A 25,904-nucleotide genomic window follows, 5' to 3' on the forward strand; every position below is an offset into this window, starting at 1 on the left:
ATGGCATGGGGAGGCCCTAGAAGGATTTCTATCTATAATCCCAGCCCCAAATCCAGTTTTTTATTTGGGTCCATATACTTATCACAGTGGCTGGGGTGCTCTTTTTTGACAGCCTGGCATGACCAAATGGCACCTGGGACCAGGCAAGTTTATCATCAGACATGTACAGGAGAGTCCCCCCGTGGCACAAATACTTGCTCTGGGGTGGCCCAAGAAGGATTTCTATCTATAATCCCAGCCCAAAATCCAGTTTCTTATTCAGGTCCATATACTTAGCACAGTGGCTGGGGTGCTGTCTGTTGGCACCCTGGCATGGCCAAACTGCACTTGAGGCTGGGAAACTCTTTGGTCAGAAATGTCCAGCAGAGTCTCCCAGTGGCACCGAGACATGGTGTGGGGTGACCTACAAAGGATTTCTAGGTTTAAACCCATCCCAAATGTCAGTTCCTTATTTGGATCCACAAACTTGACACAGCGGCTGGGAGCATGGTGTCAGTTGGCAGCCTGGTGCGGCCAAACAGCGCTTTGGGCCGGGCAAGTCTCTGGTCGGAGATGTACAGGAGAGTCCCCTGGTGCCACAGAGGTGTGGTCTGGGATGGCCCAAGAAGGATTTCTAGGTGTAATCCCAGCCCAAATTCCAGTTCCTTATTCAGATCCATATACTTTGCATTGTGCCTGGGCTGCTTTCAGTAGGCAGCCTGGCACTGCCAAATTGTGCTTTAGGCTGAGTAAATTTGTGTTCAGAGATGTCTAGGACAGTCCACTGGTGCTACAGAGGCATGGTGTGGGGTGGCCCAAGAAAGATTTCTAGGTATAATCCCAACCCAAAATCCAGTTCCTTATTCGTGTCCATGTACTTAGCACAGTGGCTGTGGCACTGTCTTTTGGCAGCCTGGCATGGTGAAACCACACTTTGGCCCAGGCGAGTCTCTGGTCACAGATGTCCAGGACAGTCCTCCCATGGCACAGAGACATATCCTGGGGTGGCCCAAGAAGGATTTGTAGCTATAATCTCAGCCCAAAATCCAGTTCCTTATTTGGGTCCTCATACCTAGGACAGTGGCTGGGGTGCTGTCAATCGGCACCCAGGCATGGCCAAGCCGTGCTTTAGACCAGGCAAGTCTCTGGTCAGAGATGTCCAGCAGAGTCCCCCTGTGCCACAGAGGCATGGTGTGGCCCAAGAAAGATTTCTGAGTATACTCCCAGCCCAGAAGTCAGTTCCTTGTTCAAGCCATTGTGGTATAGTGGATATGGGAGCTGTTAGTTGGCAGCCTGGCACTGCCAAACCTGGGCCGGGCAGGACTGTGGTCAGGGTTCTTTGGGACAGTCTCCCAGGGGCACTGACAGGAAATCTGGGGTGGCCGAAAAAGTATTTTGCCTCATAGTCCCATCCTAATCTGTCCTTCATTTAGGGCTCTGTACTTGATGTGGGATATTATTTTACCTATTAGTTAGGACCTATGCATAGCTAATGAAATTCTCTCTCTTTAGGACATGTAATTCATTAATAACAAGCTTCTATTGGGCCCAGACTAGCTTTGAAAAAGGAACCGGGAATAAGGAGTAGGGAACGGGGAGTAAGGAGCCGACTCCAGGCTCGTGCTGAAGGGAGCCGGCTGTGACCCCGGACGCCGGGTCCGGCTGCTCCAAGCGCGAGCTGTCCGCCAGCCAGGCGCCGGGCTGCCAAAGACCACGGTTCATTGTGGGGAGGCATCAGAGGGCCCGGGGGGCCGCTGCCCCCGGCCGGGAGATCAGGCCTCGCCGCAGGCTTCCCGGGAGGCGCGGGGCGGCAGCGCCTGCGGGGCACAGCGGACCGGCAGCCCGGCCCTGAGCCGCTGCAGCCCGATCCCAACGTCCTTTAGGCGGCACCTTCCCGGCGCGAAGCAGCATCCTCCGCTCCGGCCGGGCTGCTCGCTCCCGCCGCAGCCTTGGTCCCAGCGTCCCCGGGCCCGTCCCGGCACGGGGCGGCCGCACCGGGGGTGGGGGGGGGGCAGCTCGGGCTCGGCTCTGCCTTTGTCCGCCCTTGGCCGGCGGCAGCCACCGGCCCTGCCCCCGCCCCAGCCCCGCGGAGCGGCCCCTCCCCCGGGCCGCCATCCCGCGCCGCTCCCCCGCCGCGCTCCGCTCCTCCAGCCAGTAAATCGGATCCAGGCTGATTCCTCTCACGTCAAACCACATGATCCCATAAAACATTCATCACCTCCATCCCTGCTCCAGCCGCCGAGCCAGCTCCGCGCCCCAGCTCAGCCGGCCGGGGCCGCGCAGCCTCCCCCGCCCTCCCCGCCGCCGCCCGGGTGCGCTTGGGTGGGGGGAGCCTTCGCCTGGATGCTGACTCGAGCTCCGGGGTTGCTCGTCCCCCCAATGAGCGCGGGCCTCGGCCGAGGGAGAGCCCCCGCCCCGCGCCCGCGCCCGCGCCCGCGCCCGCGCCGCTCCGGCTGAAGTTTGCAGGAAGCTCTGCCCCGCGCGGGCGAGGACGCCGCCGCCGCCGCCGCCGCCCGACTTCGCGCGCCCGGACGTGCCTGCCCCGGCCCCTAAGATGAAGAGGGCGAGCGCCGGAGGTGGGTGCCGCGCCTCGGCGGGGGGTGGTCCCTGCTTCCGAGCCGCCAGAAAAACTTCCTCGCCGGAAACTTCGCTTCCCGCCGCGCGGGGCGGCCGCTCCTGCCTGCCTCCGCCGCAGTCCCCGGGGAGCGGGCCGCGGGCCGCGGGCCGCGTCTCCCCCTGCCCGGGCCGGGGGGCGCGTGGGGGAGGCAGCGGCGCGTTTGCGGAGGGGGCAGGCGCCGCGGAGCGCTCTCCCCCCGGGCCCGGGCCGGCCTCTGCGGGAGCCGGCCTCCGGCGGAGTGAAGGGCGCCCTGGCCCCAGGCCGGGCGCTCCCTGCTCGCGGGGGCGGGGGGTGCTCAGCTGCTGGAAGCAGCATCCTATGGCTCTCGACACGGCAAGGCAGGATCCCGCCGGGAGGCAGAGGAAGGTGCTACAGCTGCTCTGAATGCAGCTGGAGCTGCAGCGACCGCGAGGAGCGGCCGGGAAGCCGAGGCTGAAGGGGAGCAAGGCTGGGGAGTGAGCCCCTAGGGCTGCACGAGCATCTTCCCCAGCGTCCTCGGAGGAGCTGAGCGATGCTGGAGAATGGCTCCTGTTGCCCCCCACCCCTGCTCTAAAAGCCCTGCAGGCTTTGGGAAGAGGAGCAGCTCTGAGGACCTGGAAGCCAGGGCTCAAGGAAGAAGGGCTGCCCTATAACGGGAAAGGCAGGCGGGTTGGCGGGGGGGGGGAGCAGAGGTGCGCATCCCAGTGAAGCGCAGGAAGAGAGCCTGGATGGGGGGTCGGTCATCTAAAGGTGCTGCCCACAACTGCAGGTCTTCGGCAACACTGGCTCTGCTCCTACAGAGGATGATGGCAAATGCAAGGACAGCGACTGGGACAAAGGGAATCTACAGTGCAAGTTCCCCTTAGTTGGCAAAGTTTGCAAATGCTCTTTTCAGTGATTAGACAGAAGGATATTCTACCAAGAGTGCACCAAGGGTGGACTCTGCCTCAAGGTGGAGGAAGCATACTGAGGCTAAGAAAGAAAGACTGCCAGAATGCCACAGATATGAAGAGGCTAGAATTCATATATAGTGGTAACAGAAAGAGGGATTGTTGGGGTTTACAGAGGCTGCCAAAGCAATAGATAATTAACTAATTGATCCTATTTTGTGTCATTTAAATGCCCACTAGTAAAAAGGCAGTAGACTAAATGAAGGCTAAACCATATAGGAACAAATCAAGTTACATAGGTTAGGAATTGAATTTGTTCCACTGTGTAAACGATTTTTGTGTGTAATAAGCATGCAGTGCTGCCAGCCTTTCGGGAAAGCCCGGTGTAGCACTTCCATCCATTAAAATAAAAGCTTCACCTTCCACTGCAAATTTTGCCCTATTTCTTTTGCTCAGATAGGCTCAGCAATAATCTTTATGTGGCATCTCGGTTGGGTTAATGGGGATGTGTTTTTATTAGAAGCAGTGTTGCTTGATAGTTGCTCTTGCAGTTAAGTGGAGCCATCTGTAAAATCCTGTAAAAAAAATTGTAAAATTGCACATTTCTAGTCACCTTGAGATGCAACTTGAAAGAGACCTACATTTTGAAAAATGTGCCTCTACCTTGCATGTGCAAAATGGTCACAGATGAACATGCCACTCAGGTCAATTTCTGCAAATGCAACTCACAGGTTGCAATTTTTAAATTCAAAGAGATCAAATTATTTTAGAACATGGGTATGGTGTAGGCTGCTGGCCATGGAAATGCTTAGCACACAGTAGCTCACTCTCTGGATGGTAACCTCTTTGTGAGTAGGTGGGTGTTTTTGTGGAGGCTCTAGAGCAGTAGGTTGTTTCCTTTTTTATGCGAGTGACACAAATATTACTTGTTATTTTTTGGAGACACTTTGGCTGATTTATTTGTAGTGGTCTAGAGAGGCATTCCAGCTCCATTTCAAACGGCATGCATTTGCTTTGGAGAGTTGGAACTGTATTTAATCTTGAAATGGCCAGTTTATTCACATTTGGAAAACAGCTCAGGAGCTGTGACAGCTTTTGCTGTGAGCCGTTAGGGAGCATTGCTGTTTCAACATCCGTATATTATGTGATGTATTTTGCTCCTGTGCACAAATGTCAGTAGGTCTGCATGAGTGTTTGCATCTCAAGCATTCTGTGGGTTTCGCTATGACTGGGGTTTTTTTGGGTGGAGGGCCAGGAGGGGTTGGTACAGACTCCTGGAATTGCTCTTATGGTAACCTGTGTGCTATTTGCTTACTGTTTTGTTAGTCGGTTGGATGTGCTATGCTAGACATGCAGAGTGATGCACAGGGGATGGGTTTAGTACAAGAAACTGGGAAAACAGTCTTGCTGTATACAGCCTTGATGCATCATAATGTATTTGATGTATGGTGACACTCCACAGGCTCCCAGTATCATCAGCATCATGGGAAAGGGACAAACAGAAATTAAATATAACAAATCTGCCATAGTAGCTATATTTAGAGAGTAGTGGGGTAGGTGTACATGGGTGTTTTACAGACTGTCTCTGATGGATACTACAGGGGGCTTAGTAGCCTGAACTATTGGCTGAGCAGAGGAAAGTAGATAAAATGAAACTGTAAAGTCAATGGGGTCCTAGAACACATTTAGCCTGATCAGGCCTTAAAGAGTGGCTCTCCCACTGTGCCTACATTGCAATTTCCCAGAGTTTGCTGCCAGGCAGCCTGAAGTGCTTTACAATCCAGAAGTACACAACAGGGTGTGTTAGGCAAATGAGGCTTTTACTCTGCATTGCTAGCACACATCAAACCTTTATTAACACATCCTGCTTACATTTCAGGTAGCTGGCCACTTTCCTATTTACTCTCCTTTTACAAAGTTGTTAATTTTATATATATACATATAATATAGTTCCCCCAGACTATGACCATCCCATTGTGGTTAGATGGGCAGCATTTTATGGTTCTGAAGAGAAGGAAAGATTTAACAATGTTTTATTTTATAATTTTTTTTTCCAGTACGCTATTTATTATATGACGTACCATGGAACTCTGCGTCTCCTGAATGCTGGCCCTTCTTCTTGCTAGGCAGCATTCTCTTGCAACAGATGCTCTTTAGAACCACTCAGGATTATAGGTATAAAGTTATTTGAGAAGTAATTTAGGTTTGTACACGTTCTTACATTTTGGTGCTGCCTTCTTGCCATAGTGGGTTTTATTAGCACAGATGTTGCTGTGTCCCTGATGACTGGTGATGCTTTCCCCAATAAGAGCACTGGGAAAGGCTGTTTTTAAAATATATATATTAGCACAAGTAAGATAGAGGCACCATGACCCCCAAGCACTGACTGTGAGCATGCTGTTTCAATGCCCTTTACCAAGAAGAGGTGACAGATACAGTAGACCCATCTGAAAATCCTGCCATATCTTCTGCTAATTACTTCCATGAACCTCTTTGCTACTCTGGGCTTTACACAAATTGAAATCTCATGGGAGCCTATGCAGGAGAAAATTGTAGGCATGAATGTGTAGGAGTATTGGGAGGACAGGGCAGTTTGCAATAAAACTGAGAACTTTCCCCTTTTTCCTAAGGACACCTGCTCTGCTTGAATTAAGGCAGGGTTTCTAGTAGTAGAATTACTATTTCCTGCTCTCAAATTACAGAAAGGTTTCTTATCCCATTGGGTCTTCAGGGAACAGAAAGATGATTTTTCTCAACTATCTCTCTATTATTAACTCTACAGATAAGTGTGTGTATGCTTTAGTCCAGTTACAAGTCAGATGCCTACAATTCTGTGCTGATTTTGTATGTGGCGGCAGTCATCTGACCCTTATCTTTATCTCTTGACTTCAGGAGATTCAAGCCAGGCATGACTTTGCCCCCCTAGTTCTGTCAGAGGAATAGGGAAAACCTGCAAATCTAACAGCACTTACATGTGGATTCAACTATTCTGACCTCTTAAACTGCCTCAGGTCAAGGCAGTTAGAAACAAAGAGGAGCAGAATGGAATACCATGGAGATTTTGGGGGCACAGGCATAAGGAATACTTTGGCATATGTACATAGTGTGTCGTGTTGCTCATATTATTTGATGTACCCAGTGGTGACGCATAAAGGGTGCACGTGCACCCCCTGACAGCAGTGTTCCCTGCTTAGGTGATGGGCAGGGGAACAGGCAAGAGGGCTGGTGCCCCCCCGGAGAGCACTGGCCAGGGAGTGGGGGCGCCAGGGGAAGGGATCCCTGTGGTTCCTCCGTGGCTGATTGCACTGGCCTGGAAGTGCCCGCAGCTCACCCCTTCCCCACCCCCGTTGCTGACTGGCTGCTGTGGGGGGGCAAGTGCCCCCCTACCCCCGACTCAGGAGGCACCTGCTTGTGTGTGTGTTGGGCCGGGGGGGAGGGGTGCTTAGTGCATTGTGACAAACACAAGCAATCCTTGTCCTTGTGTTCTCTGTATCCAGCCTGCCTGTTCTTCTGAAAGAATTCTGGGACCACTTGCCTCATTCTCACATGTGCTGGATGCCTTGGGCTGTGCTGCTTCCCAGTTTGCTAACAAGAGCTCCTCACTCATTGAAAGTGCTGAGACTGAAGCACTCTTTCAGAACCCAAGTGAAAACTTGAATTGCTGCTGCACCAGACCTAAAGGGCCTTTAGAGCAGTGCTCTCCAAAGTGGGGGTGCGCAAGACGATCCATTGGGGTGCGGGAAGAAAATATTAGAACTTCTATTTATATTTATTTTTTTATCTTAAAAAAAAGAAAGAAAGAAAGAAATTAAGCTTTATTAATATTTAATATACGGCTTGACACTGGCACCCTCGCTCGGTCCGTATGTCAGACAGTCACGTGTCACAAACGGTACGTGAGGTATCCTGAGGGAAGAGTGGGAGTTCCACAACACGAAGGGGTTAACCGTGGCGCCCTCACTCGTTTGTTTGCTTTCAGCATATTGTGACATATTGGGGGGGGTGTGCTCAAAAATTTTTTACTGATAAGGGTGCATGATCAAAAAAGTTTGGAGACCACTGCTTTAGAGAACTGATTGAACTTGACTCCATACACGATAAAGAGACTGGGGGCTGTGATCAGTTGAGCTGTAACCTCTGCTCTGAGTGAGCATGAACATAATGTGCGGGGCTCCTGTGCCATTTACTCTGAGCTGCTGATTCTCATCGTGCTGTACAGTATATCTATTTCAAGAGGCTGTAATCACAATGCAGGTACAGTATTCACATTGCACAGGAAACTGAAGGTGGAACCAAAGGGAAAAAAGGAACTGGCTTAATTAGGCATGTATTCTCTTCCCAGTTGAAATACTTCCTGCTCTCCTCACTTGCATTAAGATGTATCTCTGAGAGCCAAACTCCTGCTCTGATGTTTCTAAAGGGGTTTATTTATCCAGGAGGTACACACTGTAGCAGGAATATACTGTGCCACTCAAAAAATAGGTGTAGTACTAGGCAGCTTTAAAATATGGGGCCTTTGAGAACTGGGAATTGCATGAGAACAGCTTCCTCCTGTCATTGTGGAAGCCTTTGAGTTTGGATTCTTTGAATTGCGTTCTGGGGCTATCTTCCCTTGTGTGGGATTTGAGAGTAGAGGGCTCTTGAGCTTTGCCAGAACAGACATATGCGGGCGTGGGAGCTGAGAGCCCTCTATTCTGCACTCTACAAATCTGTGCCTCTCCTTCCCATTTTTATTATTTCAGCTTCAGCATGTTGCAGGGACCGAGGAGAGAGTAAGTAGTGAGGTGTTGATATGAAAAAGCAAATTAGGACAGTAAAAGGCAAATTTTTCAGTGTGTGCATAAAGAAGCAGGAGTGACTTGCATGCACAGCTCTATCTGTACTTTGTGTGTGCAGGTGTTCCCTGCACAAATTACATGTTCTGTCTTCTTGAGTCACTATTGTATTCTCCCACTTCTACGGCCAGTGGAACTCCTGAGATTTTCAGGAAGCTTTGCTGCCGTAAGGTTCAGTGGAGAATTAGACCACATATGCAGTGACCTCGTGTTGTGTGCTGAATAGCAGCGTGCTTACTGCACTTTCTCAGACTAGTATTTGTTCCATTTTTTTGAATGGGTGTAGAAAAAAGGGCTATAGAATATATCCATGGGGTGCAAAGCAGTGCTCTGCAGAGACGCTCTGAGCTACCTTTGTTTTTGTTAGCTCTGAAACTGGAAGCAGCATAGATTGCACAGTAGTGCAATGCTGTGTCCAGGCTTATAAAGTCTGCTTTTCAGCATAGCTAGTTAGCTTACATACTGCACTTCATGTGAGTTAGCGTGCGTAGAACTAGCTCTGGGAGTCTTTGTCTGATGCTGCTTTGCACCATATCTTTCGATTCTTTTCCTAGCCCTGCCAGTGACTTGCTTTGTGTTATTGACCAAGTTACTTAACCCCTGTGCTTTAGTTTTCATTTCTCCAAAAATAAATTGGGGATAGTAATACCAATTTTTCCCTCTTAAGAGGTCCGTGGCATGCTTAGCAATCACCTAATATTTGTTATTCTAGAGTAGGAGTTTGCACTTGTGCAGGCTTGGGGATTATTGTTTCAGCTTTTAGTCTAAGCAGCAGGGCCACCACCAGCCCTTGTATGTGGCTCTGAGGAACACAGGGTATAAGGGAGTTGTTAATACAGCACCATTCCTGGGAGGCAATGACCATGCTTATGGGAAATGAAAACCTCTTTTTTGGGCTGCATGGCTTGTACTGTAACCACACCCCATTTCCTCTGGCTACCAGCAATGGGAGAGAGCATGGAACCAGAGTTGGAGACCTAACAGTCTCGTTCTAGAACAGAGTGAAGCTTGCTGGTTATGGGTGTATTTAGAGAGGAAAGTCACAGTGGAGCACTGTTTTCAGGGTGCACTCTCAATCCCATTAGCAGGTGGTAGTAGCAGTAGGCCTGTGTCTCTCACTTGTTCTCTGTGGGTTGATCTAAAATGGGATGAAGGGTACAGGTTGCTATTGCATTTTCCCACAATTCTTGTGGCTTGGACCTTCCTGGTTTGTGGGCCTAGTGGACCTGATGCTGTGAATATGACTAGAGGAACATTTATTTTCTTGCCTATGTCAGGGTAGTTGAATTGAGTGAAAAGTAAGAGCTTCCATTTATTAAGGGATGCCTTGAGTCTAAAAGGGATGTATTGAATCTAAAAAGGTGAGAAACACTGGTCTAGTGCCTCAGCCTAACCACATTGGGGTTATTGCCCTCAGTCAATGTTGGCTCAGACCCCTAGAGAGAAACTTGAAAATGACTGAAACATAATTCATAGCAAAAGGGATTTGGATCAGGCATGCAACCCTATAGAGCTGGGTTCACACAGGCTCTTCTGAATTTGCTTATTCTGAGGCTTGGATGAGATGTGGGTTAGCACCATGGACAGAGACAGCTGCTCAATCTGCTCCCTGTTGGGAGTTACTTGAAGTCTCTGGACTCCAGCTAGTCTGATTCCATACTGGGCAGGTGGCTCTGGCCAGGCTTGCTGAATAATGGTTAGCCCCTCACCTCGCGTATCTTCTTCTACTTTTAGATTAATTATATCAGAGTTTCCAAGAATTGCTTAATGAAGGACTGAACATTAAAAAGTAAACAAATGCTATACATTTTTTTAGACCTAACAAAGTTTTCTAATGTATATATGAATTCCATTTTAATATTTTAATACAGTTCTGCAGCATATCACCACTTGTAATTTCCCTTGCCACAACCCAGGTAGAGCTGGACACTACCAGACTTCTATATTTGGGTTCTACCATACTGGATTTGCACATTTTAAACTTTCTTGGAATACCTCCAGACCACAGATTCTACATCTTGTTGTCACTTCACAGCCCAGCTGTTATAGGTCCTCTGGACTTGTGGACCTCCCTGGCCCAGGGAGATATACTCAAGTATATCTTTTCCCAAACCTCCTTTTATGGACACTTTAATCAGACATGTAGGCTTTGCTAGGGTTCCAAAACCTAAATATTCTTCCTTTTAGGTAGCCCAAAAAATAAGGAGATCTAGACAAAGAAATGGTACATGTATTTCCCCATGTTAGCTTCTGCACCACTCTGGAGTGTTCCTTGGGATTTGGTTAGAGTCCTCTAAGAAGTCAAGGCATGCCTGTCTTGCATATAGCTTCTTCTCCAGGTCATGAATTCTTTTTATGCTGCCATTCTCCTGCTCTTCTGCCAAGCTTTCTCCAGAACAACTGGTGAGAAACCTTTTCTTTTATAACCTACCACACCATCTGGCAACCCCTCTCCAGCACACCCTCGTCAGGTAATCAGTGTCCTTTACCAGATGATATCTTCTATAATTACCTCCTACCTGCAGTTCACATTTGAAAAATTGCTTTGCCTTGAATTGTAACTACTCTTTTTTTGTCCAAGGAGTTTACCTGTGAAGGTTTAACAACATTCTGTTTTTAGGCCTGCGTCACTGTCCTAGAATTCCAGTCCCACATGGAAGGTAAAAGGCAACAGAGAATCCATATAGGCCCAATAATTAAACAGAGTTTGCAGTATTTTAAATACATGTGGGGAGCCTCAGACTATTCCAGTCTTCTTCTGAAAGAAAACAGAGACCCAGTGAGGTGGAAGCTGAACAGGTCTACCTTTTGCTGGGCCTGGTAAATATGGATTTTTTGCTCTTATTTGTATTTGACGGTGGCATATTCTTTTTTTTACATGTTGCACCATAACATAGAAGCAAATTAATACTTACACTTAATATGAAAGCTTCCCATTTCCTTTACATTGGTACAAGAGCAAGAGAATTTCAAGGAGGACCCAAAAAGAATATGGCTTTTTACTAATCAATCAGTTGTTATTACTATTTATTATTTATATAGTGTCCAAGGTACATGTGGTGCTTTTACAAATATAAATCAGGTCCTTAAAATCATCACTGAAAATCACTTGGTTGGCATGTCCGATGGCTTTCTCTATGTAGGGGTAATCGGTTAACTCAATTTTTTTTTTTTTTGGTAAGAATAAAGTTTTTTTGGGAACCATCTGGCTGCCAAATTCTTCTCCTGCAGCTGTGCATTGCTGGAAGTTCATTTGCGTCTTTAAGCTACTAAAGAGAAAGTAAAAGTGACTGATTAGTCTAAGACTTGGAGCATTCACATCAAAGTGACAGATTTTGTGCGCTGGATTTGGAAAACTGTTTAAAACTGGTGTGTTTTCATTAGATTTTGAAGACTGTGGGCAGAATTGTGCTCTTGGCACTGCAGCACAGCTCTCGACTCTGCACCCAGCGTACTTATGTCAAAGTGAATTGTGTGGCTGTTAAAATTTGTGTGTGCTTGTTTGATGACTTTAAATATTGATTTTAATTGTGTGTCTTTCTTGAGGCCATGAGTGATGATGAGAGCTGCATATAATACGCTCCATGCATAACTTAGCAATGAACTCTCAGAAGAGGTGTGGGCTTGAACTAAATCTAATGAGGAGAGAGTCTTTCGAGACCCTAAATTCAACTTTCTTCTTTTCATGCACTGAGGAAGTTATTATTAAAGCTCTGGGCTGCAAAGCAAATGGAGAATTCAGAGCTTTATTTGCATGCCTGCGTTCTTGGCTATCAAGGTTACAGCCCTCCTCAGACACAAAGCAGCGCTGGAGATTGTAATGGGAAATGCCCATTTTGTCAGCAGTTTCTTTCTCTGTACAGATGAAAACAATCACTTAAAAGTGGCAGGGACCTTTTGATTTGGATATGTCTATAGGTATCAACTTATGGGAGCTCTAGGCAGCTGTAATGTTGTATGATAGCAGTTTTTCCTGAAAAGGATATCTTTGTGCCTGTCTGGAAGCAGCTTTTTCCCTCATGCAAGCACAGATTAGTGCACAGCTTTCATTACTTAATGTTATTCATGCTAACACAAACGTGGTTAGCTTTGGCTTTACACTAGAGGGCTGTCTGTCCCTTTCCCTTTGGAGGAAAGGCATCAGTCCATACATAGTAAGCATGCATGTAATTCACAGTATCAAAACAGTTCAACGGCAGCCCATTTTGTCAGGTGGGAGACACACTGCAAGCTTTTATTTACCACTTGCAGTGTTTGTTTACACTGCATGCAAACATCTGTGCTGTAGTGCTGCTGATTGCTTAGAAGCTGTGTGTGTAGCCTTTTGCTTTGGTGTATTTGCAAATGGGTATTTTGGATCTGCTGAGTGAGGGGAGTCACAGGTTAGGAACCTTTGAGCAGAATCACAGGGGTTTCTAAATGTGTGTATAATGTCCCTATCCTGCTCACTGGAGTTGGTTTTACCTTCATGAAGCAATTGCTTTCTGTCTGAAATGCCTGTACAAATGCTGATAATGTTCTTTGGGTAAATCCAATTGTTTTATTAGACCAACTCAGCTGGTTGGAAACATTTTTCTTTGCAAGCTTTCAGGTGCAGGTATCCTTCATGAGGCAGAGAAAGCATCTGCATTTGGTCTGTGCTCTTCCTGGATGGAATAGTAAAGCCAGTACATATGCCAGTCATTGAAAATGTAAATTGAGGTAGTCAACAGGTGAGACACTGATATGGGGGAGGGGAATGAATGTTGCTGTAGTCAATGAGTGAGAAGTGGGTGAAGAAAGGGGAATGAATATAGCTGGTAAAAAGTGAGGAGGTTACCTGGGGAGTCAGATATTAGGCAGGTTATAATGTGTCATAAATCCAATGTCTATATTTAGTCCCTGATTTTTTGTATCCAGTAAATTGATGAAATGAAGTTCATAGGCTTGTCTGTACAAATGCTGGGAATTCAGGCACTGCACAACCAAATGCACAACCCTCCTGCCAGAGGTAGGGACAATCTTGGGGATAGCTCTGTTAGGCCTTGGGTCAGTGCAGATGTAGTTAGGGATCTTCTGGAAGGGCTGGACATTTTTAAATCCGCAGGTCCAGATGCCCTCCACCCAAGAGTGTTGAGGGAGTTGGCAGGGGTCATTGTGGAGCCCTTGGCCCGGGATTCGTGGTCATCTGGCCAGGTGCCAGGCGATTGGAAACTAGCTAATGTGGTCCCCGTTTTTAAGAAAGGGAGGAAGGAAGACCCAAGTAACTATAGGCCCGTAAGCCTTGCCTCAGTCCTCAGGAAGATCTTGGAGAAAATCATCAAGGAGCACATCTGTGGGGGGGCCAGCAGGGGAGATCATGCTCAGGGGCAACCAGCATGGGTTCATCAAAGGCAGGTCCTGCCTGACCAACCTGATTGCCTTTTATGACCAGGTAACTAAATCCTTGGATGATGGTGTTGCTGTGGACATAGTCTTTCAGGCCTTTGACACACTGGCTCTCACTGTCTGGCACCTGGCCAGATGACCACGAATCCCGGGCCAAGGGCTGACCCCATTCTCTCACCCCATTCTCATTAATAAATTAAGCGACTGTGGCATTGATGGTTACACAGTTGGGTGGGTAAAAAAACTGGCTGATGGGGTGCACCCAGAGAGTAGTGCTGGATGGGTTGTACTCAACCTGGTGAGGTGTGAGCAGTGGGGTACCCCAGGGCTCAGTCCATGGGCCTGCACTGTTTAACATCTTCATCAGTGACTTGGACGAGGGGGCTGAAAGCACATCGTCCAAGTTTGCTGATGACACTAAGATGTGGGGCGAGGTGGACACACTTGAAGGGAGAGAGAGGCTGCAACTAGATTTAGACAGACTACAAAAGTAGGCAGATGAGAATAGGATGGGTTTCAAAGTAGATAAATGTAGGGTGCTGCACCTTGGGAGAAGGAATCCACAGCATACATACAGGCTGGGGAGTTCCCCTCTGGCAAGCACAGAGGCAGAAAGGGATCTTGGAGTCATCATTGACTCCAAGATGAACATGAGCCGCCAATGCCAGACTGCAGTCAGCAAGGCCAGCTATACCTTGTCATGCATCCAAAGATGCATCTCAAGCCAGTTCAGAGACGTGATACTCCCCCTCTATGTGACACTGGTCAGGCTGCAGTTGAAGCACTGCATCCAGTACTGGGCATCGCACTTCAAAAGGGATGTGGCCAGCCTGGAGAGGGTTCAGAGGAAGGCCACCCACTTGGTGAGAAAGCAGCAGGACAGGCCCTATGAGGAGAGACTGAGGGACCTGAACCTGTTCAGCCTTGGCAAGAGGAGGCTGAGCGGGGACCTGGTGACTGCCTAAAAACTCATCAGGGGAGATCATCAGCAAATAGGAAAAGCCCTAATCTCCCCAGCACCACCTGGGGTGATGCAGAACAATGGTAATAAGCTGATGGAGAATAGGTTTTAGGTTAGAGATCAGGAGGCAATATTTTACAGTTGGGGTGGCCAGAATCTGGAACCAACTTCCTGGGGAAATGGTCCTCGCCACTTGAGTGAATTCAAAAAGAGGCTAGATGAACACCTGTCTGGGGTCTTGTGAACCCAGCATTCATTCCTGCCTGTGGCAGGGGGTCAGGCTAGATGATCTGTTCAGGTCCCTCCTGACCCTAGCTACTATGAAAATGTTCCTTTCTGGATGAGGCACCTGCCTGTCACTCTGTCCCAAGGTCTCCTCTCTACAACAGAGATGGATCTTGACACTAGGAGGTGGCCAGTCCTATATCCCACAAAGGAGCAGAGCCTTCCAGGGGCAATGGTACTGAGGACAGGGTGAGAACCAATGGGGTCCTGTCCTTGGACCTATATGGTTCAACATCTTCATTAATGATGTGGACATTGGTGTCAGAAGTGGACTGGCCAAGTTTGCCGATGATACCAAACTTGGGGGTAAAGCATCCATACCTGAGGACAGGAGGGCGATCCAGGCTGACCTTGACAGGCTCAGAAAATGGGCAGACGAGAACTGGATGGTGTTTAACACCGAAAAATGCAAGATGCTGCAGATGCATTGATTGATGCATGCCAGATTATTATTTGTCCTACTGGCTACAGCATTGCACTACTGGCTCATATTTATACTGTGGACTATTATTACCCCCAGGTCCCTTTCATTCATGGTGCTAGATAGTTTGGTGCCATCAAGCCTGTAGGTGTGTTGGGGGTTCCTCTTCCCAGGTGGAACACTTTACAATTCTTGACGTTGAACTTCTTTAGATTCCGCTCTGTCCAGCTTGCTAGTCTGTCTAGGTCCGCCTATATCTGTAGCCTATCTTCAAACGTGACCACACTTCCCCATTACTTGGTGTCATCTATGAGCTTGGCCAGTGAGCTCTTCACCCCTGCATCCAGATCGTTAATAAAGATGTTGAAAAATACCGGACCGAGCACTGACCCCTGTGAAATGCCACTGCCCACTTCTCACCAGGGTGATACGGATCCATTCACTACGACTCTCTGGGTCCTATCATGCGGCCAGTTTCTCACCCACCTGACTGTCTTAGAGTTAAGCTGACAATCCTCCAATTTTTTTGCTAGAACATCATAGGATACTAGATCAAAAGCCTTTTGGAAGTCTGCTGGATGCCAAGCTTGACCAGAGCTAGAAGGAGATTGACCAGGAGGTCTTGGGATTTGGTGGGGCCATGAACAAGCCAAGTTAGGAAACCAGGAGGAAAGCAAGCAGGCAGAGTCATGACAGGTACATCCTTAGGTCAGGACAAGTCTTATTGTCCAGACACTTCCCATTCTTTTCCCCTATCTGGTGTAAGGTCTGGCTGCAGGAGCCAGCCACTCGGGTATCAGGGAATGAGTGTAGACTCGGGCACTTATGAAGACTTCAGGTAGGCCTCATCTAGTCTTTGGTGGCAGGTTTAGGCAGGCAGCTATGCTGGTTAGGCTAAGACCCTGGGTTCAAGGCTGCAGGCCTCATAGTGGTGATGTGGTTTTACCATCTTTTTGCCTCTGCTTGGCTGCTGAGAGCTTTGGTCTTGGCAGGTAAATGTGTGAATAGTGAGATTTCTGCCACTTAAATAGCCATCCTGGATCTGCTACTACAGTGGCATCAGCCATCACTAGTTTAGGGATATCAGATCAGTCACTGTTCTGCTTAATAGCTCCCAATGGATCTGTCTTCCATTAATTTGTCTAATACCTTTTTCAACCTGGTTATACTGTCTGGCTCTACAACCCCCTTTGGCAACAAGGTTGACTTATGGAACAAGTTAACTACATGCTCTGTAGAAAAGAGTTCTTTCTCTTGTTTTAAACTTGTCTTCTGTTAATTTCAGTGTGCCCCCTAGTTTTTCTATTTGTGGACTCTGTGAATTAAGGGCCTTATACATTACACTGAGGACTTGTTAACTGCATTTAAAATGCGAGTGTGTCCATGTTCAAGCAGTAGGACATGTGCCAAGGTGTTCATTAGGACTTTTCAAGGAAGGAGTATTTCCAACTCATATCAAGTAATGTGTGTGCAGTTATTGTCTGATCACTCCATAGAGATATTCCAGCACAGCTTGCTTTTTGTCAGTCCTAGCCCCAGTACTGCACCGAAGTCTTGAACTGGCTCTGGTGTGGTGCTGTGTCTGAAATTGAAAAAAAATCAGCTAATTGTCATTTGCAGCCCTGGCGTTGTACTGGAGTCTTAAACTGGCTGTCAGCGAGAGCCTCACATCTGAGGCCTCACCAGCATGGCCACTCATCCTCTCACCTTACACCTGCTCACCCAGGCTGGTCAGGGCTGTCTTGAAACCTCCCACACAGCCTAACTCTCCAACCACTTACTGGTACTGGAGTGGGCACCCAGGGCTGGCTGACCCTTTGGTTCCCACATACAAGCCCTGGACCTGGAAAGGAAGTGTCTGGGTGACAAGACTCAAAAGGAAGACTGTCTTGCTGTTCCCTCTGTCTTGTGCTCTGACTCTGTTCTATGCTTGATTAGCTTTGCAACCTGGCTTTCTCTGTGTCTGGTCTCCTGACTTCCTGGCTTGGCTTGTCCCCAGGCCCAGTTCTCAAATTAGCTTCCTGGCTTCCTGCTCCAGTTTGTCCCTGACAAACTGATTGTTTCTCCTGTCATCATCTGGCATCTTGATCCCTGAGTGGCCCCAGACCTGGCCACCCAGTGTGACACCAGCTTCAGTGCAGTCCTGAGACTGATTGTTGATCCCAACCCTGGCACCCCACCAGTCTTGACTCAGTTTCATGTGGTTCTGCACCGTGTTGCACATTGCACTTAGAAATCATAGTAAACACTGCCATGTGGCTGCTCAGAAAACATTCTAATTTTTAATGTGCATGATAATGCTTACTATGACCTAAATCAAACATGTCTTGTGTTGTGTGTGACAAGACCCTAGCAGTTTTGTTATCCATTTGTTCACACCCTTCTGTTTGTATAGACCTCTCATGTCCACCTCAGCCCTTTCCTTTCTTTAAAGAGTCCCAGACTTTTCAGTCGCTCCCAGTACAGCAGCTACTCCATACCACTGCCATTCTGTTGCCCTTCTTTGTACCTTTTCTAATTTCACTACATCCCCAGCCCCTTCTAGAGTTCACATACGGGCCTTGCTTGCTTATTCCCAAATGTGTCTTCCTGCCACACATGCATTTTCAGGGGGCATTGGGCAGGTTGCCTGGTTATAACCTAATAATTCAGAAAAGACACATAGGCTGGCTGGGCATAATGTGGGGCCAGGCCATGAGATGGAGAATTCATTCCAATTTTTTTTTTGTTGTGCAGAATTTCAATTACTTAGGGTGGGGAGAGGTAGTTACCCAGGTTAATCTGAAGTCAAGCAGAAGGCAGAGCAGAGGTGCACCTTATAGACAAACTGAATTACAGATGCATAAACTTTTGTGAGCAACACTTCACTTCATCAGATGTTGTTAGGGCTATTTAGCTGAGCAACATCTGTTCCCTGGGGCAGGCAGGAAAATGTAGAAGGGGAGTTGGTAGTAATTGTGACTCGCCAGATCTGCACAGCACTGTTGAGTTTCCACTGGGAAGCAGCAGTCAGCACCAACCCTATCATTTATACATATGCATCAATCTGATTTATACATGCAGCACAATTTGATAAGGTCTCTCACAGCATTCTTGCAAGCAAACTGAAGCTGCTATAGGCTGAATGAATGGACTGTAAGATGGATAGAAAGCTGGCTGGATCATTAGGCTCAATGGGTAGTGATCAGTGGCTGGAGATCTAGTTGGCAGCAGGTATCAAGTGGAATGTCCCAGGGCTTGGTCCTGGGGCCAGTTTTGTTCAATATCTTTATTAACAATCTGGAAATTGGGATGGATTGCACCCTAAGCAAGTTTGTAGCTGACACCAAGCTGGTGGGGAGTAGATATGCTGGAGGGTAGGGCTAGGATTCAGTGACCTAGACAAATTGGGCCAAAAGAAATCTCATGAGGTTCAGTAAAGACAAGTACAAATTCCTGCATTTAGGAGAGAAGAATCCCATGCACTGCTACAGGATTGGGACCAATTGATTAAGCATCAGCTTTGCAAAAAAGGACCTGGGGGTTACAGTGGACAGTATGCTGGATGTGAGCCAGCTATGTTCCTTTGTTGCCAAGAAAGCTAATGGTGTACCAGGCTGCATTAGTAGCAGTGTTTGCAGCAGATTCAGGGAAGTAATTATTCCACTCTATTCTGTACTGGTAAGGCCACATTTGGAGTACTGTGTCCAGTTTTGGGCCCCCCACTATAGAAAGGATGTGGGCAAGTTGGAAAGAGTTCAGTGGAAGGCAACAAAAATAGGGAGGTTGGACACATGACTTCTGAGGAGAGGCTGAGGGACTAGGGCTTATTTGGTCTGCAAAAGAGAAGACTGAGGGAGGGGATATCATAACAGTTCTTAACTACCTGAAGGATGGTTCCAAAAAGGATGGGGCTAGACTCTTCTCAGTGACAGATGGCTAAACAAGAAGCAATCATCTCAAGTCACAGAAAGGGAAGTTTAGGTTGGATATTAGGAAAAAAACTTTCTCACTAGAAAGGTGGTGAAGCACTAGAATGCATTGCCTAGAGAGGTGGTGGAATCTCCATACTTGGTTTTTAAAACCTGGCTTGACAAAGCCCTGGCTGGAATGATATAGTTGGGTTGGATTAGATAACCTCCTTAGGTCCCTTCTAACCCTAATTTTTTTATGATTTTATCAATGCTGATTAAAAATGAAGCTGCTCCTGTCTGGGAATGCTAGGGACACATCGTTCTGAGTGACCACTATTCTTATAACTGGGAACATCATGGCTGTAACTTTCCCAAGAGTGGAGGCCTCATGCATGCCTTCTGCAGGGCCACATGGGAAACAGAAACACAGTTCTATTCTTTCCCTCCCTGCGTTCATGAGTCATCCACTCTTCTCCATGCATTTATAACTAGGACTCAACTTACAGTTTCATGGTTTTTGTGGAAACCACGAAAACCAGCGCTATCTGCAATTGCTGGGAAATATTGCATTGGCTGTGATTTCCCACAAAATCAACCCAGCCCCCTCCATCTTATGAACAATAACAATAATTATATGAATATAACGGTTAGAATATGGTGTTTTAGAATCTCCCAGTCCTTATCATGATACTTAGACAATGTGGAAACCCCTGCAGCCAGTCTCACATGCTTGCTGTGACTTACTGTCTGCAGCAGTGGCAGGGCCTCTCTGCCAATCTGCAGTGAGGGATGGGCCACCAGGAAATGCCAGTGAAATCAGCCCTTCATGCTGCAAGCAAGCCACAAAAATGACTTAGTCTCACCACAAGTTAAGCAGGTCCCTATATATAACTCTCCAGCCACTTCTTATGCACAGCTTACCCCCCTGTGTGCACATCTATTTGTCAGACTCCTATTACATGACCTGCATAGCCTAGGAAGTGAGAACAGCTTTCTAAGTAGACTAGGGAGTAGAAGAAGGCTGTGGAGGATCTTAATTTATGAGTGTTGTATTGGAGTTGGCAAGACACTGGTTGCCATTGTCCCCCTGCTTTACCTGTGGCAGGTTAGGGTGCTATGCCTTGTGGTTATCTGACAGGGTTGTCTGTGTAGTCTTAATAATAAGTTAGACACACATTTGCTTGGGATGGTTTGGATAGGAAAGATTCTACCTTAGGAAGAAGTTGGACTAGATCGGGGTGGGCAATTATTTTGGCTGGAGGGTAGCTTGATGAGTTTTGGTGAGCTATCGAGGGCTGCAAGGGTAGTCCCACTTCTTGACTTCTTGTGCCCCCGCCCCACATCCCCCCTGCATGGTGTACAGCTCCAACCACCAGCAGAAGCAGGTGGTGGACCCTCAGGATGCTCATGGTCTGCAGCAGGCAGAGCCCCCCCCAGCTCGTGGCATGTGGGCGGACCACAAGCATGTGTGTTTTGGAGGGGGGGGGCGGGGAGCGGTGATGTGTGTCATGGGCGACTGATGCCTTTTGAGTCAGGGGTGGCACATGCCCCCCAGCAGCCAGTCAGTGACCTGGTGTCCCCACTCCCCAGCCGGCACTTGCAGGGGGGGCACCGGCACTCCGACCAGCACCCCTGCCCATAGCCTAAGTGGGGAGCACTGGCTGTCAGAGGGTGCACCAGCGCTCTCAGGAGTTGCACATGCACCCCTGAGCACCCACTGCATGTCACCACTGATGTGTATGTGTGGGTTTGAAGAGGTGTGTGCATGTGGCCTCACCTCCACACACCCTCTTCCCCCATGTTGTACAGCCCCCTCCACCAGCAGCAGCAGCAGCAGGTGACAGGCCCTCGTGAAGCTCGTGGTCTGCCACAGGCAGAGTCCCCCAGCTGGAGTGCCTGAAGCCCATGGGGAGCTCCATGCCAAAAGGCTGCACCAGCTCCATGCCTTCACATGGCACTCCCAGCACTACCAGGAGCTGCACATGGAGGCACAGAGCCCACTCAGCCTGACCTGGTCTGATCATATGCAGCTCCCATGACTCCAGCCTGAGATGTCAGGAGTCCCACATGATGGCATGGAGTTGGCCCAGCCTGATGGCATATGGCTCCCTGCAGCTGGGGGGCTCTGCCCTACTTTTATATTATTCTGGTTGGGGGGGGCGTGTTGGAAAGCTCCTGGAACTCTGGGATTCTATGCATTTTAAGGAGCCATGACCTGGGAACTGGCAGTAACCATAGGACCAGCTGTGGATGTGGGAATCTAGCAGCAGCAGCCTGAAAAGGCTGCTCAGGTCCTGCATATGCTCTGTGTCCTGTACTCTATTCCCAGATTAGCCATGAGTACTGCTAAGACTTGGTAATGGATGAAGGTATGGGATTAGGGGTGATCTGTAGTGCCCTATTTTGCCCTCCCATAGCATTCTCCTACAAGATTACAGGACTTGTCCAGGGAGAAGCCCTGCATGGCTAATTCATGCATAGCTTGTGCTGGATTGCTCCCCACAATCTGCTCTAATCTATCTAGAATGGAGTTGGATATTTACCAGACTGCTTGCCTGTCACACTGTTTGTTTCTCAGTGTGTTCCTTTAGCGTGACCTGTGCTTTCTAGAGAGTGCCCAGTCCAGTAGGTGCCTGAGTACAGTCTGAGGATGCAGATTTGTCTGCTTGGTCCATCCCCACTTTAACTATCACAAGGAATCCTTAATCGAGCTTCAGATGTTAGTCTTGCCCAGAACAAACAGGCTGAACTGCAGCTCATCAGATGCCACCTGGCATTAGACTGGATAAAGAACAATCAGGCTTGGAAGCTTGACCAGTGAGATCAATGGAGCTGAGAGACCTGTTGGAAAGGAAGTCACTGGATTCCCTGTGAATCACCATCAGGCTTGATTGTACTGAAGTCAGTGTTAGAGTGATGTAGCCATGATTGTCCAGAAATTATGCAAAAGGAAAAATGTTTTTTGGGGATACCTTTTATTGGACCAACTGCATGGTTAGGATCAAGTTAGACAGACTTTTGGGAACAAGCTATTTTTCATGTCTGAGCTTCACTACAGATCTGTGCATTGAAGGAGGCAGTTCTTGATTAAAATTTGTGGGGCATTATAGACTTGTAGGGGTGGTTGGCTGCTGCTTGCATTTAATCAAAGATTCTGTTTAGCTCTTATAAACTGTGTAGCCAAGGTTCCTTTTCCTGCTGCACTTCAGGTTGGGTTCTACTTGCTAGACAATTCCTGGCACCTTCCCACTGACATTTATAGTGTTTTACATTGCATGCTGGAATTATCCTGGTCTGGGGCAAAGTCAGACATCTAAGCAGAACCTCCTTGATCAAAGCTCACAGGGACAGAAATGATGCACAAACTGGTATCAGTGATTGTAAACCAGTTCAGATCTGTAATACAACAGAAGTTCAGTGCACTTAAACCACTTTCAAAATAGTCAAAATGGGTTTAAGGTACACCTGGACGAATGTAGTATCAGATTTAACTGATTTAGGTTAAATCTGTGTATTGAACTTCTGTCCCAGATCCTCTCCAGATTCAAATTAACTCAGTCCCTCAGCATCCCAGGATGCTTTGCAACTTCCCTGAAACTCCTCCCCTACCGTCTCCTGGAGGGAGGGCAGGATAGCTTTGGCCCATGCTGTCTGCTCCTGTGGAACAGGGAGGCATGCTCTAGCACCCCTGGCTTCTAGCTGGGGCTACTACAGGCATGTGGCTGCATTTCTAGAATCAAAAGTGAATGTCTTTTCACTTGCTTATTGGTTCAAGCTCTGCAGTTTAGATTAACCTGTGAAGATATTATCGATTCAGCCTCAGGCTTTTTGACTATCTGTACTTAGCCTGAGAACCATGTGACTTACATCCTGCTACTTTTTCTCTGTCTTAAATCCAGGCAGGGAAAGGCCTTGCATCTTCTCCCATGTGAATCATTGTCAGTCCAAAAGAGTTGTTGCTGGGCTCAGAAGAGAGTTTGCAGCTATACCATATATTGTCCAGAAAGAAAATTGGTCCCATTTCTTTGATGGTCGTAGCTGTCAAGAACTAAACTGCAAGGCCCTTTTTATCCTCTTGTCTGAAGACAAAGGTGAAGGAATAGTGAGGTTAGATGTTATGCAGTTTTTTCAGAACCATATAGTTTGTAAATCTGTATGGATACCTTTATTTAAGCTTAGTTTAACTCTGTTCCTAATCCCCTATTATGAGAGAAACTAGGATCTGAACTTCTACTGTATCAGCTACTCCGTGATAACCTCCTGTGTGTATGCTCTTTCCATGAGGTAAATGGAAGGTGGCTTTTAAATACCTTAGTTTTCAGTTCAAATCCATACTGGTGTGCCCTAGTTCAAACCTGTTTCAGTTCAGACTGTTAGTTAATCTGCTGTGACTTGACAAACAGTTCAGTGGCCTCTAAGAAAATTTTGTGCCAGCTGTTTTTAGGGTCACTTTACTTTTGCTCTTAAATTATGGTACAAGCAAAGGTTGGTTTGGTTTGGTCAGCAGGGACATTTCTTTAAACTGGCTAGGTCTCCTAGCTCAAAACAAGAACCTGTGGTTTGGCAGTTTCTCACTTCTCACCGTGGTAGCAGAGACAGAGGTGGGGAATTTGCATGGCAGAAGCCTAAGGCACAGGGTTCACTAGAACTATCTGGGAAGAAGTCCCCTTATTTCATCCAAAATTTTGGGCATATTGCTCTAGGAACACATGGCTGTGGTGGTTTCTTGCATGCCTTGAAGTGTGTACATCAGTTTTTTATAGAAAAGGAATTACTAGGAGCAGGAGCTCCTCCACCTCCTCTTCTTTCAATTTGCTGCTAATATCTCATGAAAGGAGGGTGGAATTAATAACTGTAATTACAGCACTTAACAATAACTGAGCTCTAACGCAAACCACACAAACAATGATGGATTGTGGGAAACCACTGGCAGGAACTATACTTGAATGAGGAAGTTGGACACAGAGATGACCTATTTGGTCCAGGCCCATTCTTGGCTTAGGATGCAGGCCCTTATTGCTCTGGAGCAGGGATGTCATACATGTAGTCTGTGGGCCAAATACAGCTGAGCTACTAGTGGGCCACCAGAAGTTGGGGGTACATCCTATAATGGAATTCAGAGCCCTTGGGCCCAGCTGGCCATATCCACCAATGGCAAGCTTTGTTCACCCCTACCACTGCCAAAACCAGACTTACTGCTGTGGTCAAGCCCTCCTCCACCACTGGAAGACCTCCGGCCTCTCACCATCTCCAGACCTACTGCTGCCTCTGAACCCCTCACTACCACTGCCAGACCTCTTGCTGCCTCTGGAGCCCCTTGCCACTGCTGCCCTGGCAGCTATGACAGTCACCCCCATGGCCTGGGCTATATCTGGCTCACAAGGAGCCCCATAGTCCTGATCTGACTGTGTGTCCCAGATGATTTTGATACCCTGCTCTGGAGGAACAAGGAACATGGCACCTCCTTTTTCAGGATACTTTTAAAATGGGTTTCACAAGCAGGGGATCTTTTGTAGCCTAGTGAAGCACTGGTTGGAGGCCAGGATAGAGCTAGAAGAATAGGATGTCAGTGAGGGATTCATGGGAAGAGCTGAACAGGTTCCATCCCTGCTCTGGAGAGCTCCAGGCTGCACAGAGGTTTGGGACTGAAGTGTAATGGGGCACTAGCCAGGACCCTCTTTCCCTGGATGGGACCTCCCAATGGCTTAAGTTGCTTTTTTCCAGTATGTTCTTCATGGGCTTGGCTCTGCCCCACCAATGAACTGGCACCTTCCTCCCTTGCACTGTGTGGGGTCTTCCTGCATTCAGGGCTATGTGTTCTCCTGCAGTTCTACGTCTAAACAGCCTTGGAGTAGGAGGGAGGGTTGGATTTTCCTTCAAAGCCAAGACTTCCCTCCAGCTGAGGGGCAGTTGGAACTGTGTATTTCTGGGACTTTGGTTATCTGGGACAAAGGCTACCCTTGAGACCAGTGCATGCAGTGTTACCTTGTGCACTGCCTTGAACACTCACCTTCTCAGATCATTCCCATTTAGGTGCCCAGGCATTGACCCATCTGTTCCCAACCCATGCAGCTGCTGGATCTATTCTACCTCTACTCATGTGAGGAGCTGCTAACTGATTGGTTCATGGAGCAGGAGTTTGCTGCAGGTGAATAATGCATTGCTTCTTGACTTGCTGCCTCATCACATCTGCATAAGTGTCTGTGACTGTGCTATCAGAGGAGCATCCTGGACTTTCCAGCACATTCTCCTTCCCTCTGCAGTGCTAACTTGAAGCCTCTTAAGGCTCCAGTAGCAAATCCGTCTTTGATCCTATTGCTGTTTTGGAGAGGGAAAGTCCTTCTGTGCTAAACAGAGGTGATCATACCAACACTACCACCTGCAAGGGAGCCTGCCTCACTCACTGCCTTACATAGTCAGCTCAAGAATGGGCCCTTGGGATGGACTGTAATGGGCAGAGACAGTCCTGTCCAGGTGGTTCTCTGTATCCAGTCTCAACCCATTCCCTTGTTCCCAGACACATATCTACCATGTTCTTCTATATTCAGTTCCCAAAGGTAGGGCCCTGCCTTGTCCCTTACCCACTGGACTCTGCTCCTAAACCCTCCCTTACGTTAGTGCTGATTGCCGCCCTCTGCTTTTATTTTGTGGGGTGCACAGTGCTCCTTTTCTGTTGT

General features: G+C 47.9%; 1 protein-coding gene across 1 annotated transcript in view; it reads left to right on the plus strand.

Moving 5' to 3' along the window:
* Positions 1-2,165: 2,165 nt before the first annotated feature.
* The window catches only part of RTN4R (reticulon 4 receptor), a 193,972-nt gene continuing 170,233 nt past the window's right edge, over positions 2,166-25,904 (plus strand). The window contains exon 1 of the mRNA XM_090062528.1: positions 2,166-2,555. Within this exon, the coding sequence (XP_089918654.1) occupies positions 2,534-2,555 (22 nt within the window). The 5' untranslated portion in view covers positions 2,166-2,533. The remainder of the gene's footprint in view (positions 2,556-25,904) is intronic.

Source organism: Crocodylus siamensis, chromosome 9, assembly GCF_052110815.1.
Source record: "Crocodylus siamensis isolate JL-2025a chromosome 9, ASM5211081v1, whole genome shotgun sequence".
NCBI classification, from domain to species: Eukaryota; Metazoa; Chordata; order Crocodylia; family Crocodylidae; genus Crocodylus; species Crocodylus siamensis.